The 17,993-nt window shown below is 49.1% G+C and overlaps 1 protein-coding gene across 1 annotated transcript; it reads right to left on the reverse strand.

Annotated features, from left to right (window-relative positions):
- Window positions 1–9,431: 9,431 nt before the first annotated feature.
- On the reverse strand, window positions 9,432–15,760 carry KLF10 (KLF transcription factor 10). The gene is made up of 4 exons (XM_005899372.2): window positions 15,379–15,760; window positions 12,360–12,596; window positions 11,338–12,253; window positions 9,432–11,040 (listed from the first exon to the last, which is right to left on the reverse strand). The coding sequence occupies exons 1-4, from the start codon at window positions 15,415–15,417 to the stop codon at window positions 10,781–10,783; spliced, it is 1,452 nt and encodes a 483-aa protein (XP_005899434.1). The 5' UTR covers window positions 15,418–15,760; the 3' UTR covers window positions 9,432–10,780.
- Between the last annotated feature and the right edge of the window lie 2,233 nt (window positions 15,761–17,993).

A 17,993-nucleotide genomic window follows, 5' to 3' on the forward strand; every position in this document is an offset into this window, starting at 1 on the left:
GAACTGTCTCATGTCTTTTTGTCCTTTAAAGTACTCCCCCTTAACCTGATATTCAGAAGTGAGAGGGAGGTGAATAAATTTACCCAGAGCAAAGCAGCTTCGGAGGCAAAAGTGATGATATCAGTCAGTATATATTGGTAAGTCAAGGTTACCCCCCAAACCACAATATCTTCAAACTACAAAGTTAAGTTCTTACTCTGATCCTCATCATACTGTTTCCAGGGCTAAGGCTGATTAGCTGGAATATTGCTGGTTCCCACAGTAGAAGGAAAGAGAGCTCTGGAGGTCCAAACACTGGCAGTCAAATAACTTTGAACCAGAATTGATGCATATCATTTCCATTCCAATCCACTGGCCAGACCTGACTGCTTGATACCACCCTGCCACAAGAGAGAAATGCAATGCTAGAAATGAAAAGCAGACAGCCTGAAATATTGGATGAATTACTGGGATGGGGACCCAGGTTCCCCTCCTGTTTGAAAATCATTGTGATTTTGAACCAAACTGGCAAAGGGTAGAATGGATGTGATGAATGATATTATATAAGGAGGCGTCGCTGTCAGGTTATATCCACAACCAGCAAGTCTTAATCCCCAGTATCTCAGAAGATGATTGTACTTGGCAATAGAGTCTTTAGAGAACTAATTAAGGTAAAGTGAACTCACTGGAGTGGGCTCTAATTTAAGAACTGATGTCCTTGAAAGGAGAGGAGATTAGGACACAGAGGGAAGACCATGTGAAGACCCAGGGAGAAGGGGGCCTTCTACAAGCCCAGGAGAGGGGCCTCAGAAGAAATCAACCCTACCCACAGGTTGATCTTGGACTTATAACCTCCAAAACTGTGAACGATTTTGTGAATGTTTGGAGTTTGACCTCCGTCCCCAACAGGAACCCATTAATGACTATTTGTAACCAACATCAGATTTCCGGCCCCACCTCTAGGGGCCTTTTCTGTCTTAATGACTGATATGAGTGGCATAATGCAATCCCCACCACTGGTATTAGAGTAGTTCACTTGGCAACTGTTGGCTTGTTTTTCTGTTTTCAGATCTAATTCTGCTTTGGGAAGCAGGTCAGATAAGCTTTATAATCCCCATTTTATAGATAATGAAACTGAGCCATGAAATAGTCAAATTGTTTAGCTCACAGTTACAGTCAGTTCAGAGCTGATACCAACACTCAGGGCTTCCCAGAGGGCACTAGTGGTAAAGAACCTGCCTGCCAATGCAGGAGACATAAGAGCCACAGCTTCAGTCCCTGGGTGGGAAAGATCCCCTGGAGAAGGGAATGGCAACCCACACCAGCATTCTTGCCTGGAGAATCCCATGGACAGAAGAACCTGGTGGGCTACAGTCCATGGGATCGCAAAGAGTCAGACACGAGTGAAGTGACGGCTCGATACACATACACGAGCACACAGGTTCCATGGTCCCAGGAGATGTTTCCTGTCCCAAGGCCAGTGTTTTACTTTGTCCTGGGGATCTTCCTGACCCAGGGATCGAACCCAGGTCTCCTGCATTGCAGGCAGACTCTTTACCCTCTGAGCCACCAGGGAAACCCCAATAAACACTCAATGCTGATTTTTTTTTTTTTTTTGGCCACACCCTGTGGCTTGCTACCAAGGATCATATTTGGGCCCCCTATAGCGGAAGAGTGGAGTCCTAACCTAACTGGGCCTCCAGGGAATTCCCCAATAAACACTCAGTACTTATCTGTTCAAACTAAAAGGGTGCCTTTTGGAAACTGATATTCAAGGTCCAGATAATCTAATCCCAGAACTAGAAAACGGCTTTCACCCCAGCCTACCCTTCACTTTATGTTATTTCTTAGCTTTTCATTTTCTTCCTAGACCATACAGATTTTTCCAAAGCCAAGCAGTGCCTCCATTGACTAGTGGCTAAACTTAGAATTAAAAAATATTAAATCATTCCAAGGAAATCAAAGAAAGATTAGGTGTCACTTTCTTATATTTGAGGCTATTCCTCCCTTTTCAGCACCCAGCTGCCAAGCTGACCAATCAAGGTCAAACTGGAAGTGTGGGCAGCCATCGAGCAGAGAGCCAGGAATTTCTAAATCTCCGTCAGGATTAGGATGTCAAGAAGCAGGGGAAGCTTAAAACAACAGACCTCATTTATGTGGCCCTGTTTAACTTTATTCCTTCCACTTACAACAAGCCAGAGGCACCAGGAAAATATAAATCAGCTGGAAATCACTGGAAGAAAGGCCACCTTTAAAGTGTCCCTGGATGTCATCTTCCAGCGTTTCTCCTAGTGCTGGGGTGTCGCTGACTGTCCGGAGCCCTTGAGGCAAGTCCTCATTCAAGTCCCTGCCCCATCCTGAATGTCCTTCCAGAAGAAAGGCTGGGCTGAGCTGAGGCCACACATCCCAGCTATTCCAGGCCGAGGAATTAGACTCACATAAAGAGCCACTGGAAAAGAGCCTGATGCTGGGAAAGACAGAAGGCAAAAGGAGAAGGGGGCAGCAGAGGATGAGATGGTTGGATATCACCAACTCAATGGACATGATCTTGGGCAAACTCTGGGAGATAGCGAGGACAGGGAGGCCTGGCGTGCTGCAGTCCATGGGGTCGAAAAGAGCTGGACACAACTGGTGACTAACAACAGTAACAACAACTAGAGGACCTCAGAGGCTTCCCTCGTGGCTCAGATGGTAAAGAATCTGCCTTCAGTGGCACCCCACTCCAGTACTTTACCTGGAAAATCCCATGGATGGAGGAGCCTGGTAGGCTGCAGTCCATGGGGTAGCGAAGAGTCGGACACAACTGAGCGACTTCACTTTCACTTTCCACTTTCATGCATTAGAGAAGGAAATGGCAACCCACTCCAGTGGTCTTGCCTGGAGAATCCCAGGGATGCGGGAGCCTGGTGGGCTGCGGTCTATGGGGTCTCACAGAGTCGGACACGACTGAAGCGACTTAGCAGCAGCAGCAGTGCAGGAGACCTAGGTTCGGTCCCTGGGTCAGGAAGATCCCCTGGAGAAAGGAATGGCTACCCACTCCAGTATTCTTGCCTGGAGAATTCCATGGACAGAGGAGCCTGGCAGGCTACAATCCATGGGATCACAAAGAGTGGGACTCGACTGAGTGAGTGACACTCTCACATTTTTCAGAGGGCCTTGGTGAGTCCTCGTGTATGTTCACCTTGATCAGATTTCTTCCATGCCTGGTAAAAATGCAATCAAGAGATACTTTAGAGTTTGGAAGGTGTAGTGAATAATCCTTTCAGCACCAGCAAAGATTGAATGAGAATTTTAAAAGGCAGTCTTTCCATCATCTTGGTCTGCATCCGGCACGCCATTGTAAAAACTTCCTAATTGTCCTCCCTCCCTAAAGTCTCATAGACTTCTTGATTCTGTTTGATAGGCTTTAGTGAGCCCCGGCTGTGTGTCTGGCATCGTGGTACATGCTGGTGATACAGCAGTGAGCAAGATCCACGGGTCCTTACACCCAGGGAGTTTTACTAATATTAAGCAGTGTCAGGAAAGGGTAACGATTATTATGATAGCAGAAATGTCAAGTTAAAAGGGCCAGGAAACACTCCCAGCAGAAGAAGCAGAGTATGTGATGATTCAGAGCTTGGACATGATGTAGAGAATAAGATGGGATTGGAGTGGGAGGTTGGAAGAGGCTGAAGGGTGAGGGGTCCTCTAGGTCCACAGTGAGTCCCAGTTGAGAGGTGCTGTAAGCTGGATTTCAAAGATTAGGATAAAAAAAAAAAAAAGATGTATCTCAACTGTTTTGCATTAATTGTGTGCTGAAATGATAATATTATGGGTTAAATAAAGCTATTTGATTTTTTTCTGTTTTAACTTTTCTGATGTGTCTACTAGAAAATTTCAAATTCCCCAGGTGGCTCACTTTCCATTTCTCTCCAACAGCACTGCTCTAGACAGTGTTAGGAAGTCTAGACTTCATCTTGAGAGCACTGGGAAGGGTTTGAAGCATTTTTAAACAAGGAAGTGATGTGGTCAGGTTTGCATGTTCAAAAGACTCTGTGGTGATGGGATGGTGGGGAGACAAGACCAGAGGCAGAGAGAAAACTTAGGGGCCACTGCGGTCATCCAAGTGAGAGAGGGTGGCTTAGACAGCTTAATAGCAATGCAGGTAGAGAAAAACATTTTAAAGTCTAATTACCAACACCAAACGGCTCTCACTCCCATGAGAAATGATAGGTTGAACCATATGAAATTTCCATCTCTGTCAATCAAAAATGGTTGAATATTGAAAGAGCTAATATGGGCCAAAGTTGGAACAGTAGAGTCACATAATAAAGACAGTATTATCAGCGTGTGCGTGTTCATGCTCAGTCATGTCCAATTCTTTGCAACCCCATCGAATGTAGCCCACCAGGATCCTCTGTCCATGAGATTTTCCAGGCAAGAATACTGGAGTGGGTTGCTATTCCCTTTTCCAGGGGATCTTCCCGACCCAGGATCGAACCCGAGTCTCTTGAGTTTTTCCTGCATTGGCAGGTGGATCCTTTACCATTGAGCCACCTGGGAAGTTCAGATAGTATTATATTGTAACCCCAAAAATGACATAAATATACAAGTCCATACTGACATAAATAACGGACTAAATAAATGAATGGGGGAGAAGTCACGACTCTTTCACACAGAAATTCTGATCAATAAATAATGAAGGAAATAAGAAATCACCATTAATGTATCACAGTAATAACTGCCTCGATCGAGATCCACTTAAGGATAGTAAAGTGAGTGGGGAAAAGTCGAAGCAGAAATAGGTTGTTGGTATAAAGTATCTCCTTCTAAATATGTAATAATTATATATCAAGAAATGGTCAATTTACAATGGAAAATTCCAGCAGGTATCACCACCTTAGCCATGTGGTGAAGGTTAACGTTTTCAGTAATACAGAATGACATCATGTATTCCTTGATATGATGCTCTAAGGACATTATCACTCTGCGGTACCTTCCCAATTAACGCATAACCTCAATCTAATCATAAAAAAAAATCAGACAGACCCAAAGTGAGAGGCAGAAATAACTGACAAGCACTGTTCCAAAGGGGCTTCTCTGGTGGATAAAGAATACAGTGGTATTTACCTAAAGTGGTAAAGAATACAGTGCAGGAGACGTGGATTTGATTCCTGGGTCTGGAAGATCCGTTGAAGACGAAAGGGCAACCCACTCCAGTATCCTTGCCTGGAGAATGCCATGGACAGAGGAGCCTGGTGGGCTACATACAGTCCATGGGGTCTCAAAGAGTTGGACATGACTTGGCGACTAAATAACAACTGTTCCAAAGAGATGAGAGAAGACCAAGGCATAACCATAGATTGGAGGAGCCTGTGGAGCCTGACAACTTAATGCAACTTGAGACCTTGGATTAGGTCCTGTAATAGCAAGAAGACATCAGTAGAAAAAATAGTGAAACCCAAATGTAGTTCAGTTAGTAACACTGTACTAAGGTGAATTTCTTCATTTTCATAAATGTTCTATGGCTATGTAAGATGTTAATCAAAAGAGGAAGCTGGATTAAGCATATATGGTAACTCTATCTTTATAACTTTCTCTCTATAAATCTACATTATCTAAAAAGAATTAACACTTGGACTTCCCTGGTGGTCCAGTGGTTAAGAATCCATCTGCCAATGCAAGGGACGTGGATTCGATCCCTGGTCTGGGAAGACTCCACGTGCCGTGGAGCACCTAAGCGCATGGGCCACAACTACTGAAGCCTGTGCCCTGGAACCTGTGCTCTGCAACAAGAGGAGCCACTGTGATGAGAAGCCTGATACAACTACAGAGTGTCACCCACGCACAACTCGAGAAAACCCACCAGCAGCAACAAGACTCGGCACAGCCGTGTTTTTTTAAAAATTTAAAGAATTAACTGTTAAGAGAGCTGAATACCAGCTATTTCAAACAGTTCAACTCAGTATATAAATCAGACAGGAAACAGCCAAATATGACACACTAAAGCTACACAGGGATCAAGACCATCCCCAAGAAAAAGAAATGCAAAAAGGCAAAATGGCTGTCTGAGGAGGCCTTACAAATAGCTGTGAAGAGGAGAAGCGAAAAGCAAAGGAGAAAAGGAAAGATATACCCATTTGAATGCAGAGTTCCAAAGAATAGCAAGGAGAGATAAGAAAGCCTTCCTCAGCGATCAATGCAAAGAAATAGAGGAAAACAACAGAATGGGAAACACTAGAGATCTCTTCAAGAAAATTAGAGATACCAAGGGAACATCTCATGCAAAGATGGGCTCGATAAAGGGCCAGAAACAGTATGGACCTAACAGAAACAGAAGATACTAAGAGGTGGCAAGAACACACAGAAGAACTGTACAAAAAAGATCTTCACGACCCAGATAATCACAATGGTGTGATCACTCACCTAGAGCCAGATATCCTGGAATGTGAAGTCAAGTGGGCCTTAGAAAGCATCACTACGAACAAAGCTAGTGGAGGTGATGGAATTCCAGTTGAACTATTTCAAATCCTGAAAGATGATGCTGTGAAAGTGCTGCACTCAATATGCCAGCAAATCTGGAAAACTCAGCAATGGCCACAGGACTGGAAAAGGTCAGTTTTCATTCCAATCCCAAAGAAAGGAAATGCCGAAGAATGCTCAAACTACTGCACAATTGCACTCATCTCACATGCTAGTAAAGTAATGCTCAAAATTCTCCAAGCCAGGCTTCAGCAATATGTGAACTGTGAAATTCCAGATGTTCAAGCTGGTTTTAGAAAAGGCAGAGGAACCAGAGATCAAATTGCCAACATCCACTGGATCATCGAAAAAGCAAGAAAGTTCCAGAAAAACATCTATTTCTGCTTTATTGACTATGCCAAAGCCTTTGATTGTGTGGATCACAATAAACTGTGGAAAATTCTTCAAGAGATGGGAATACCAGACCACCTGATCTGCCTCTTGAGAAATTTGTATGCAGGTCAGGAAGCAACAGTTAGAACTGGACATGGAACAACAGACTGGTTCCAAATAGGAAAACGAGTACGTCAAGGCTGTATATTGTCACCCTGCTTATTTAACTTATATGCAGAGTACATCATGAGAAACGTTGGACTGGAAGAAGCACAAGCTGGAATCAAGATTGCCGGGAGAAATATCAATCACCTCAGATATGCAGATGACACCACCCTTATGGCAGAAAGTGAAGAACTGAAGAACCTCTTGATGAAAGTGAAAGTGGAGAGTGAAAAAGTTGGCTTAAAGCTCAACATTCAGAAAAGTAAGATCAAGGTATCCGGTCCTATCACTTCATGGCGAATAGATGGGGATACAGTGGAAACAGTGGCTGATTTTATTTTGGGGGGCTCCAAAATCACTGCAGATGGTGATTGCAGCCATGAAATTAAAAGACACTTACTCCTTGGAAGGAAAGTTATGACCAACCTAGACAGCATATTCAAAAGCAGAGACATTACTTTGCCAACAAAGGTCCGTCTAGTCAAGGCTATGATTTTTCCAGTGGTCATGAGTGGATGTGAGTTGGACTATAAAGAAAGCTGAGCGCTGAAGAATTGATGCTTTTGAACTATGGTGTTGGAGAAGACTCTTGAGAGTCCCTTGGACTGCAAGGAGATCCAACCAGTCCATCCTAAAGGAGATCAGTCCTGGGTGTTCATTGGAAGGACTGATGTTGAAGCTGAAACTCCAATACTTTGGCCAACTGACGCGAAGAGCTGACTCATTGGAAAAGACCCTGATGCTGGGAAAGATTGAGGGCAGGAGGAGAAGGGGAACGACAGAGGATGAGATAGTTGGATGGCGTCACCGACTCAATGAACATTGGTTTGGGTGAACTCCGGGACTTGGTGATGGACAGGAAGGCCTGGCGTTCTGTGGTTCATGGGGTCGCAAAGGACTGAGCGACTGAACTAAACTGAACTGAAAGCTACACTGGTCCTCCCTGATGGCTTAGATAGTAAAGAATCTGCCTACCTGTGAGAGACCTGGGTTCGATCCCTGGGTTGGGAAGATCCCCTGCAGGAGGGCATGGCAACCCACTCCAGTACTCTTGCCTGGAGAATCCCCATGGACAGAGGAGCCTGGCAGGCTACTGCTCATGGGGTCACAGAGTCAAACATGACTGAGTGACTAAGTACAGCACAAAGCTACTCTTAATACCATGTTATTATAACATGCTACAAATGGCACTTGTCTGGGGGCAACTTTTGCATCAAGATCAGAGTCTGCCTCAACACTGAACTCAAAGATAATACTTTATTCAAATAATCTGATTTACAAGATTTCTAAGGAAAAGTGTCAGGTGTCAACTAGGATTGGGCAGAACATAGCAGTGGGTGGCCCAGTTCCACTGGCTTTGTCATTACCACAGACTGGCTTTGGGCCAGGCAGAGAATGCTTCAGCCCTCTCCCTCTCTTCCCACTTTGAAGACCTGCCACTCTGAGAAACCCTAGGGATTAGGACGGTGCAGGTCCCAACACAAGACACTACACAATGGCAAGGCCCCCTCCAGCAGCTGCACTGTGCTTAGTTGGTATGTTTCCTGGAAAAGCAGCAGCAGGTGCCTGGAGGGGTCAGGATGCCTGTCCTACACTTGGTGCCAAGTGAGCACACTGCCCCTCGCCATGGCACTCAGCAGCGAGCCAGACCAGGTCAACCAGTAAGTTGAACACCGTGGAAGATGTTGTCTCATGACAAGGTGATCTCAGAGCAAATTAAAGTACTAATCTCCAAAATTATACACCATAGACCAAGTGGCATTTACATCTTCTAGTTGTACTCATGAGTGACTAGTGAGCGCATCTCTTCGGAGGTGTATTAGCTTTCATGCAGCTTAAGTGCTGGTATGCTTATTGCATTTAAGCTCTCACTTAATGGTCTGAGTTAATCTAACTTCTAGAGATGAGTAATTTACTCTATTTAATAGGTCAGCCTTCTTTTCATTTTACAGCAATCTCATAACTTGTAATTACTCACTGTGCTGTTCTCTAATTCGGTGCCACTTAAGGTTTTACGGAAAGCTGGGGCTGTATTTCAACCCTAAATCACCAAAACGTACAAAAATGTTTAAAAATTAAAATGGATTGCTTTCTTAGAAAAGGCAGGCTCACGTATTGTCAACAAATATATAGGTAGATATCTTGTCTTTTTTAAAATTAGATTTTATCATTATTATTTTGGCCACCTCAGGTGACTTGCAGGATCTTAGCTCCCCAACCCAGGCCCCTGGCAAGGAGTGCCAAGTCCTATCCTAACCTTTTGACCACCAGGGACTTCCCTGTCCTTGCTCTGCATACTCACCAATTTGATTACTCATGTGAAAGATAAACTCCTGCATTCAAAAACCTCAATTTTGAATGAGGTTCTTAAGAGAAATTAACCATAAATCTTAGCTCCACAGTGATCAACGTCAAGGTTAAAGTGAAAATAGTTTTCAACAAATACAATCAACCAATTGTATATACCAAAGGAAATTCTTTATTGTAAACAAGATATAAAGTACAACAAAAGAAATATTGTGCAAATTGTAAATCACAAGGATTTTTTTTAATTAAAAGTTCTTTTTTGTTTTCCAAGGGTCCAAAGTTTTGATGGCAGAAATCTATACCCAATATAGAGAAAAATGTTAAATGGAAAGACACAGCGACAGTTTCACTACATGTTTTCAACAGTTGACTTTTGTTTTACATCATCCACTACACAACAGAATATAACAGAAATACTGTTAACAAAAGTGAATGTTCTATTTTTCTACCTATCTTGTTCCACATTCTCCCCTCCCCCCAAAAAAACTTCTATAAATTAACAGGACATTTATCCATTTGTGAATAATGGTCACTAACTTTCTAATTCAATAAAGCACATGTTATATCCTCATAACATAAGGGTACTTTACTGATGACCTAAGCCATCTTTTTGAAGGAGTTATCTAAAATCCTTAATATCCCTTCTTTACAATATGTTTCATCTTCAATTTTTTTTCTAAACAAAGTGCAGTGTATTTTAGAGTCTATGGAAAACACATTGGTATACAATTTTCAAATCTATACAAGAAACTGCAACCAACTAAGATTCAAAGCATAATAAAATACCTAGTAATAGTCATTTGTTGAACTTTTAAAACAAAAACGCAAGAAAAAATTGAAGCTACATTTCAAAGCAATTAAATTAACGAGGATTCCAATTCTTTGGGACCTCTTCAGCAATATACAGTTGCTCAATTCCAAACATCAGCAACTAGTGTAAAAATGCTAGTTCTAGATATATTTAACAACTACATCCACAAGTTGAATGGAAAGACTAAGAATAGTAAACAAGGTAACTCTAGGAAAGGATAATAATATTCGTGATGATACAAAACCAATTTTACATCTCCATCTCTGTACCGTAATGTTTTCCAGTCTCTACACTCTTGAAACCAGTGCTTTTGAAGAATCACATTGAAAAGTTGGTCTCAAGTATAAATGGTGAAAGTAAAACAACAAATTGTGCACACAAGTTCAAAATCTGTGCTACCGGTGGTTGGGGTGACCTCACCTGAAACCTTCAAAAAATATTGAATAAAAGCTTTCTTCTCTCTCTTATGTGATAAGAAACAAGTCCTGCCACTTGGTGACCTGCCTGTGGCCGCAGCACTTCTTACCGTCTAACCCAGGCTGGGCCTTCTCCCCAGGCCGTGGGGCTTCTGCTTGCAGCCCACACTGGAGAGCCACAGACCTGCAGCGGAAGCGTTTTTCTATCACCACTGGCTTCTGGCTGTGACCAAAGTTAAAGTTAGTCTGATTCTTCACCATCCATCTATTACTGCGTGGGAGCCGGGGTTGGAGGTAGGGAAATGTCATTTAACTTGCTCACTTCCATCTGCCAGTTCGGTAGCTTCTTGGCTGACAGGTGGCGACGGGCGTGTTTGGTCAAATGGTCACTCCTCATGAACCGCCGGTCACACATGGGACAGGCGAACTTCTTCTCACCTGTGTGGGTTCGTCGGTGTCTGGACAGTTCATCTGAACGGGCAAACCTCCTTTCACAACCTTTCCAGCTACAGCTAAAAGGTTTTTCTCCTGAAACAAAAAAAAAGTCCTATCTTTATTACTATGCATTTATTAGGTCATGGTCCTTTATGTACTATATTGTACTTAAAGCTTAAAGACACGTTTCTTTAAAAAGAATCATCATTTGAGAAATTAAGACAAAAACACCTTAATGAAATCTTTTAGAAGACCATGCACTGGTGAATACCATCCACTGAACTGGCTGGTAAGGCCAGTTCTCTCTTAACATGCCTGGTTTACATTTGTGATCACTGTCAAAAAAACATCACCCAAATTTCTCAGACATAAGTAAGAAATGGCTGGTACCTGTATGCGTTCTCATGTGGGCCTTCAGATGAGAACTTTTGAAGTAGGTCTTGCCGCATCCTGGGTGGCTACAGATGTGACTTCTTATCCTCGATGAGTCAATCTGAGGAGTGACTTTCGCTGAGGAAGGGGAAAACCCGGGAGCAGGGGCAATGGGAGAGAGTCTGGTGCCATTTGGGCTCACCACCGGAGGCTTTGGGTTCTGAACGACCGGCTGGGGCACGACAAACATGAGGGCGCCCTTGGGCACCTGAGTGCCCATGAATACGACAGGTGGGCAGACAGCCGGCGGCTGGCTGGGTGGCGTGCTGGGGACGACTGTCGTCACGACAGGGTTGTGTGCAGGGAGGGGAACCATCTGGCAGATGACCGGCATAGGGGGCACTCCAGCTGTGGACACTGCGGGTGGAGAGACTAAGACTGACTTCTGCTGGGGAGACGCGGGGGCCGGCTGAGGTCGGCAGATGACGGTCTCTGAGGAAGGCACAGAAAAGTCATAAAGTGCAGCAGGGCTTGGCTTCTCTTCAACATCTGCCTCTGTGTCTCTCTCACGTTTGGACCTGTTTGGTGACACAGCGGCACAAGGTATGTTTTTTCTTGCAGCCTCAGGATTTAGGTGGGTTCTTTTCCGAAACGAATTGTCCTGATAGTTGAGGATGCTGGCTGCTTTCACAGGGCATGATCGGTGGTTACACAGCTGGGCATCAGCTGTATGACGAATCACACTGGTTGCCTGAGCCTTGGGGAGTTTGGGGGCAGGTATGGGGTTCTTCTCCTCTTTGAAAGATACAGCAGCAATATGAGGCTTGGCAGTATCTGACAATGATTTGAAGTGTCCAGTAGGTGGCGCTGGTGCCATCAGATTTGACACTTGAGAAGGTTCAAAGTCAGAGGGACTGTAAGGTGGAGTCAAACACTACAGAGAAGAGAAATACAGGTTAACAGCGTGAAGAACGGTCCAGGCCATGATATAAATTGTAAGAGGCATTATCATTTACATTCATCTTTGAAACAATACTTACAAATGCTGGGATTGTGGTATGAAAATCAGGTGTACCAGGAAGCAGATTCTCTTCCTCTGACGTATCAGACACTGGAGTGACGGGTCTGTTTTCAATGTATTTCTTAAAATCAGACTTCCAACTGCAACTCATTGACATAAGTGCTTCTACAGCTTCAAAGTCACTTTTCTCTGCAGTTTTGTTCCAGGAATACACATTCTCTTTTGATCTTTCACAGATCATTTCCATTCTTTCCTCCTATAAATACAAAAGACTCATGTTATAAGCATATTGTTGTCATCCACATGACACTCAGAGTAATGTGCTTTTTTTCTTACAATCTGCACAGCTTTTCAAGATAAAACTTATTCTTCTCATCCCTACTATGAAGTAGTAGCGATAAAATCTTCTCCATTCTTCCTCTCAAACTTAGGCTTGAACATGGATAACCTTGCAAGGAACTTATTACTATCAAGGGGACCTAAGATTAAAGATACCAATCCACTTGTCATTCAAAAGAGAACTGCTTGGCTTGGAAGAAAAACATTTTATGTTCTTTCCAGAGTAGCCAACTGCAACAGGAGTCTATGACCAGCTAATGCAATAACACAAACAAACACACACACACAAATCAGAAAATTGCAAAAATTGCAATATTTGACCAAAATCTGCCAAAAATTCTGTAAGGAATCTGCAATATTCAATATAGAATCTTATTTTTAACTGTTTAAAGAACTGCTCCAGGATAAAAATAACAGCACACGCTTTGTATTTATTTGAACAACTCCTCCCATCAGATATTTAATGCTTAATACTAAAGTTGCTTAAACTGTACTAAAATGGTTACCACTCTCCATCTCTTCAATTTTCCATTAACATGATCCCACTTTTTGGCTTAAGTAGAGACTGTAAAAACACCGAAAAATATTCTTTACATTGCTAGGAACTGTTCTCAATTCTTGTTTAAAAACCCTTCGTGTAGAAACCTTTAAGAAGCTATTACTGCTCTTGAAATATAGCTAACAAGCAATTGCATAATCGCGCGCCTTTTACGTAAGCTGCAACGGACAGCACATGTATGTGTAAAAGCCTCAAGACGCCAGTGCAAAAGAGAAAAAAAAGAGAAAAGGCTAGGCAGGACAGAAAGAGTATGCGCTGGGAAGGGCAGGAAGAGAAGCCGGGAGGGGAGAGGAAAAGGAGTGGGGCGCGAGGGAGGCAGGAAAGGGAAGAGCGGGCGGAGGCGCGGGCGTGGGGAGGCAGACAAGGGGCGGGGGTGGGCGGCGGGGGAGATCCTCGCTGGCGGGGACAGACGGATGGGGCCGCCCTAACCTCAATGAGGCTCGCGGGTGAGTCACTGGGAACATTCCTCGCCCGCTCGCACGTCCCCGCATCCCTGCCCCCGTCATTGGCCAGCCAGCCGGGCGGCCCGGGCTGGGATTGGCTGGGCGGCGGAGGGCGGGGGCGCGGAGGAGGAGGAGGGAGGGCGAGGCATGTGAACAAAGCGTGATCAGCGGCTGCTCCGGGCGCCGCAGGAAACGTGAACTGGGAATTGCCGCGCCGTCACCTTTCACCTACTTCCTGAGCCCGCGGGGCCCCCGCCCTCGCGACGGCCCGGGGGAGGGGCCGCGGGCGCCGCCGCCAACCGCCCGGCCGTGCGCGCCCGGGCCTGCGGGGAGGGGCGGGGCCGTGGGCGCCCGGCTCCCGGCGCGCCCGCCCCTTCCAGCTCCCCGCCGTTCCCTTAGGAACCGACAGCGGGGCCGGGCCTCGCTCCCGCCCTGGCGGAGGCTCGGGCTGGGTCACTCGGGGACGAGAAGCTCCCTGGGCGCATCCGTTCCCGGCCCACCCCCCGGCCTCCGCCTCAGCTGCCGGAGGAGGAGCCAGGTCCCCGCGGAAACCCGGCCCCCGCCCTCCTTCGGCCGCAGCCCCCGGGGACCCGGCCGAGCCCTCGGCGCTTCCCGCCCACGCCGCCCGCGGGATCTCAGACCACCCCGACTCGCCCCGAAGACGCGGCGGCCCCCTGTCCCCACGGTTTCCGGCAGCTCCGGCCCCCCCACCACCCCCGCGCCGAGCCCAGCATCTCCACGAGTTCCCAGACGTGCAGCCCCCAACAGGCCCGGTTCCAGGCGCGCGGCCCCACGGCCGGCGGCTCCCGCCTCGGCGCGCGGCCCCCGCGTCTCGCAGCCCCGGCTCCCCCGCCCACCTTTCCCACCCCGATGCTGGGGTCCCACTTCCCACCCCTTCCATCTACTGTCGCCAAGGCGGCTCCGAGGCCCCCTCCCCCGCCAAGGCGTCCTCCGGAGGAGGCCACCTGCCTGCCTGTTCCGGAGATAAGGGAGTCCCCTCCAGACGTCTGGGGTGGGGTAAACTCCCCGGGCCCGCGTGCCATCCCCTTGCACCCACGCCGGGCGCCCCTCCCCAGAGCCCCCCCACTATCTGCTTGGTAGCCCCAGTCCTGCAAGCCTCCGTTCAAGACCCCGCCCGAGATGGGGAGTCCCCCCTCTCCTCTCCGGTTGACTCCCCACCCCTCACATGCTCGAGAGCAGCCCCCTGCCAGCCTGGGGCGCATTCCTTATCCAGACGGAGGCATCTCTTCCCCCCCGGCGCCAGGTGCAGGGTGGCCCCCTCGTCCCCCTCTCCTGTACTTCCACGCCTCCTAGTCTCGCTGACAGGGCAGCCAGCGCCCCCCGCCCCCCGCCCAATCTCCTCACTCTTCCCACCCCTCCAGTCATTTCCCCCACCCCTCACCTGCTTCCAGTCTCCCAGCAGAGCTGCTCCCTTCCCCTCCTTACACCTCGAGCCAGACCCTCTCTCACTTCGTTTCTAGCTCCCAGCCTGCTTCTCCAGAAACCTCCCCCCCGCCCCCCGCTCCGCTACACACTCACCCTCACCAATGCCCAGTCTGCAGGCGGGAAGCCCCTCTTCCTCTTCCATGACTCCCCTGCAACCTCTGTCCTCAGGCGAGGCTGATGTCAGGGGCTCGGGGGTCTCCCCGGACGCAGCGAGGCAAGAGAAGGGCTTGGGGCATCCCCAGGTGACTTACCGTAGCCTGCTGGAGAGAAGCGCCGCCGAAGTTGAGCATGGTTGGCTGCCCGGCCGCCGGCGACGAGCTGACTGGCTGCAAGGCTGTCCTTGGCTGCCTGGCCACAGACGGGCGCCCGGAGACACTCGACGCCGCTCCCGCCGCCGCCGCGCTCCGCGCCGTCTGCCCCCCTCCCCATTCAGGTAGCCGCTCAGCCTGCCCCGAGCCGCGGGCGGGGGTGGGGGCGGAGCCTAGGGCCGGCCAATCAGCGACAAAGGTGTGTGAGGCGCCGGCCAATGGGCTCGCGGGGCCACGCGTGATCAGCGGCTGCCCGGCAGCGTGAAGCTTGTGTCAGTGGAGCGTGTACACAATCCCCTGGCAGCGCGTTTCCCCGGGCCCAGCCCGAGGGAACTCCCGCCACCACCTGACTCTGTGGACGCGGCCCCCACCCCTCACCCACCCCCACTTTCCCTCCCCGGCCTGCAGTCCCCTTCCCTAGCCCGGGGGTGGGGCGGCGCCAGGAACCCGGGCCCAGCCCGGAGGCGCGGCCGCCGCGGCGCGCCCAGGCTCTCCGAGGAGAGCCGGGCCCACGTGGGAGGTGGGGAGGGATGCCCGCTCCGCCCATTCCCCTCCGCGGGCGAGGTCCCATCTCGGGCCGCCGCCGCCACGGGGTGGGCGGGACGCCGGGTGGCCAGGCTGGGGAGGCGGCGGCTGCAAGCCAAGGGTCCAGAGCCAAGAGATTTGCATTTGGAATCGCCCCGTCCTCTTGCGCTCCTGGCGAGAAAGGAGAGCCTGGTGACCGACCGAGCTGGATTTCTGGAGCATTTGCTGGGTTTTTGCCTAGTTGAACTGTGGGTAGCACCAGGGAAGAGGAGGCGAGGGAAAGGGAATCCTGTCACCGAGCGGACACCTGCTCCTGCGCCCCCCCGCCCACGCCCGGGCCGCAGGCGCTGGCTCGCCCTCTCCATCTGCACTGCCGGCGGCGTTGCCCGCCCCCGTCCGCCCCGCCCATCCTTCCTCCAGGGCTGTGGAGAGAATGGTGTGGGGACTGCAGGAAGCCCCGAAAACTAGACCAGTGGGGGTGCTGGAGCCATAGGCCAGAGTTTTTTAATCTTTCTCTGGAGCCGACTCTCAGTTGCAGAACCGAGTTTTGAGCTCGGTGTAAAGTTTAAATTGCAGTCTGCAAGCTGTTTCAAAGGTAGACCCTACCCCCACACCTACCCTGGGCCACGGCCTCCGGAAACGCTCTGCCGGGAAACTGCTGGTGGTGATGGGGGGGCGGGGTCTTCTAGGGTCTCGAGGCGCCAGCCAGGGCAAGCCAGGGAGTGGGTTGCGTTGGGAATGCTCGCCAAATCGAATTCACGAAACCCCCTGCTCTCGGTCCCGCGAAAGCCCCAGCCACACCTCCACAACCCCCATCCCGAACCAGGTCAGAGGCGGTCTGGGGCCTCCGAACTGCGAGCCTATGGTTCTGCTTTGGCTCCTTGTCGGCTCCCTTTGGGTGATAGCGCGGCTTAAAACAAACTTAAAGCCACTCCTTGGGACTGGCTAACAGGGGGCAGAAGTCACTGCCCTTCCCCTCCAGTTGCCTCACTTCTCCGTGTAACTGAAAGGCTGATGATGTAAGTGTCTTTTCTTTCCCCATAATCACAAAAATGAGTATAGAAAAGGAATAAACTAGGGAATCCCTTGGCGTTTCAGTGGTTTGGACTGGGTGCTTTCACTGCCATAGCCTGGGTTCAACCCCTGGTTGCGGAACTGAGATCCCGCAAGCCTCGGGGCATGGCCAGAAAGAAAAAAAAAAGAAAATCAATGAATTAAATATTTTAGAAACAGGCCCAGGCTAGCCAACAACAGTAGTAGTAATAATAATAGGATCAACCAGGGCTAGACACGCCCACTGAGAGAGGGAAGGAGGACTGAATGGCCGCCTGTCACTGCCTCTCCTGCATCTGCTGGAGGGGCGCCAGCTTAGCAGCTCAGGCAGCTCTTCCTGTCTCCCCTTCATCCCCTGCCCCGGCTTCTGTCTGCAGCGGCGGGCGTCCCTCCCTGCGGGCTTCCTTCCGCCTGGGCTGTCCCATCCTGTTGATGTGAGCCTGGAGGGGATTGGAGCAGCTGGCCCTGGGCACCTGCTGCAGCAGAGGAAGCTCCTGTCTGTGCCCAGCCTGCTTTCCTGTCAGGGAGCTGCCCCCGGGGAGGCCGCAGCCCGCCCTCCAGGTCCATGGGTCCCTTCCTCAGGAATGTGGGGCCTGCTGGCATGGTTCTCGTGCACGCTGAGGAGCAGGGAGCATTTCTGGCTTGTGGGAGTGATTCAAAACAGGAAAGAAAAGGGGTAGGAGGAACACTGTGGTGGTGGCAGCATTCCTAGAGATTCGGAGAAAGATGTTCCCCGGGCACCTCAGGCAGAAAGGAACCTAAACTAAAGCCCTTGTTTTTACTTCTTCCCATATGGGCTTCTCGTCTCCCATCCAGCCTTCACGGTCTTCCTCAGTTGGTCCCCAGTTGTGAGCAGAATGTCTGTCTCCCCTCACTTCGCACTTGTGCCCCTCAAATGTCCCTCTGTGTCAGGCTGCCATCAGTGCCACCTGCACTCCCCCCACACAGCCCCCACCCCAGCCCCGCTGGCACGCCAATGG

This window comes from Bos mutus, chromosome 14 (genome assembly GCF_027580195.1).
Source record: "Bos mutus isolate GX-2022 chromosome 14, NWIPB_WYAK_1.1, whole genome shotgun sequence".
Taxonomy (NCBI): Eukaryota; Metazoa; Chordata; class Mammalia; order Artiodactyla; family Bovidae; genus Bos; species Bos mutus.

Coding starts and splice junctions, on each gene's coding strand:
- KLF10 (XM_005899372.2), bottom strand. CDS start 15,417: ATGCTCAACTTCGGCGGCGCTTCTCTCCAGCAGGCTACG. Junction 12,597..15,378: donor CTTCTCTCCAGCAGGCTACG/GTAAGTCACCTG, acceptor TTGTATTTATAG/GAGGAAAGAATGGAAATGAT. Junction 12,254..12,359: donor ATACCACAATCCCAGCATTT/GTAAGTATTGTT, acceptor TCTTCTCTGTAG/TGTTTGACTCCACCTTACAG.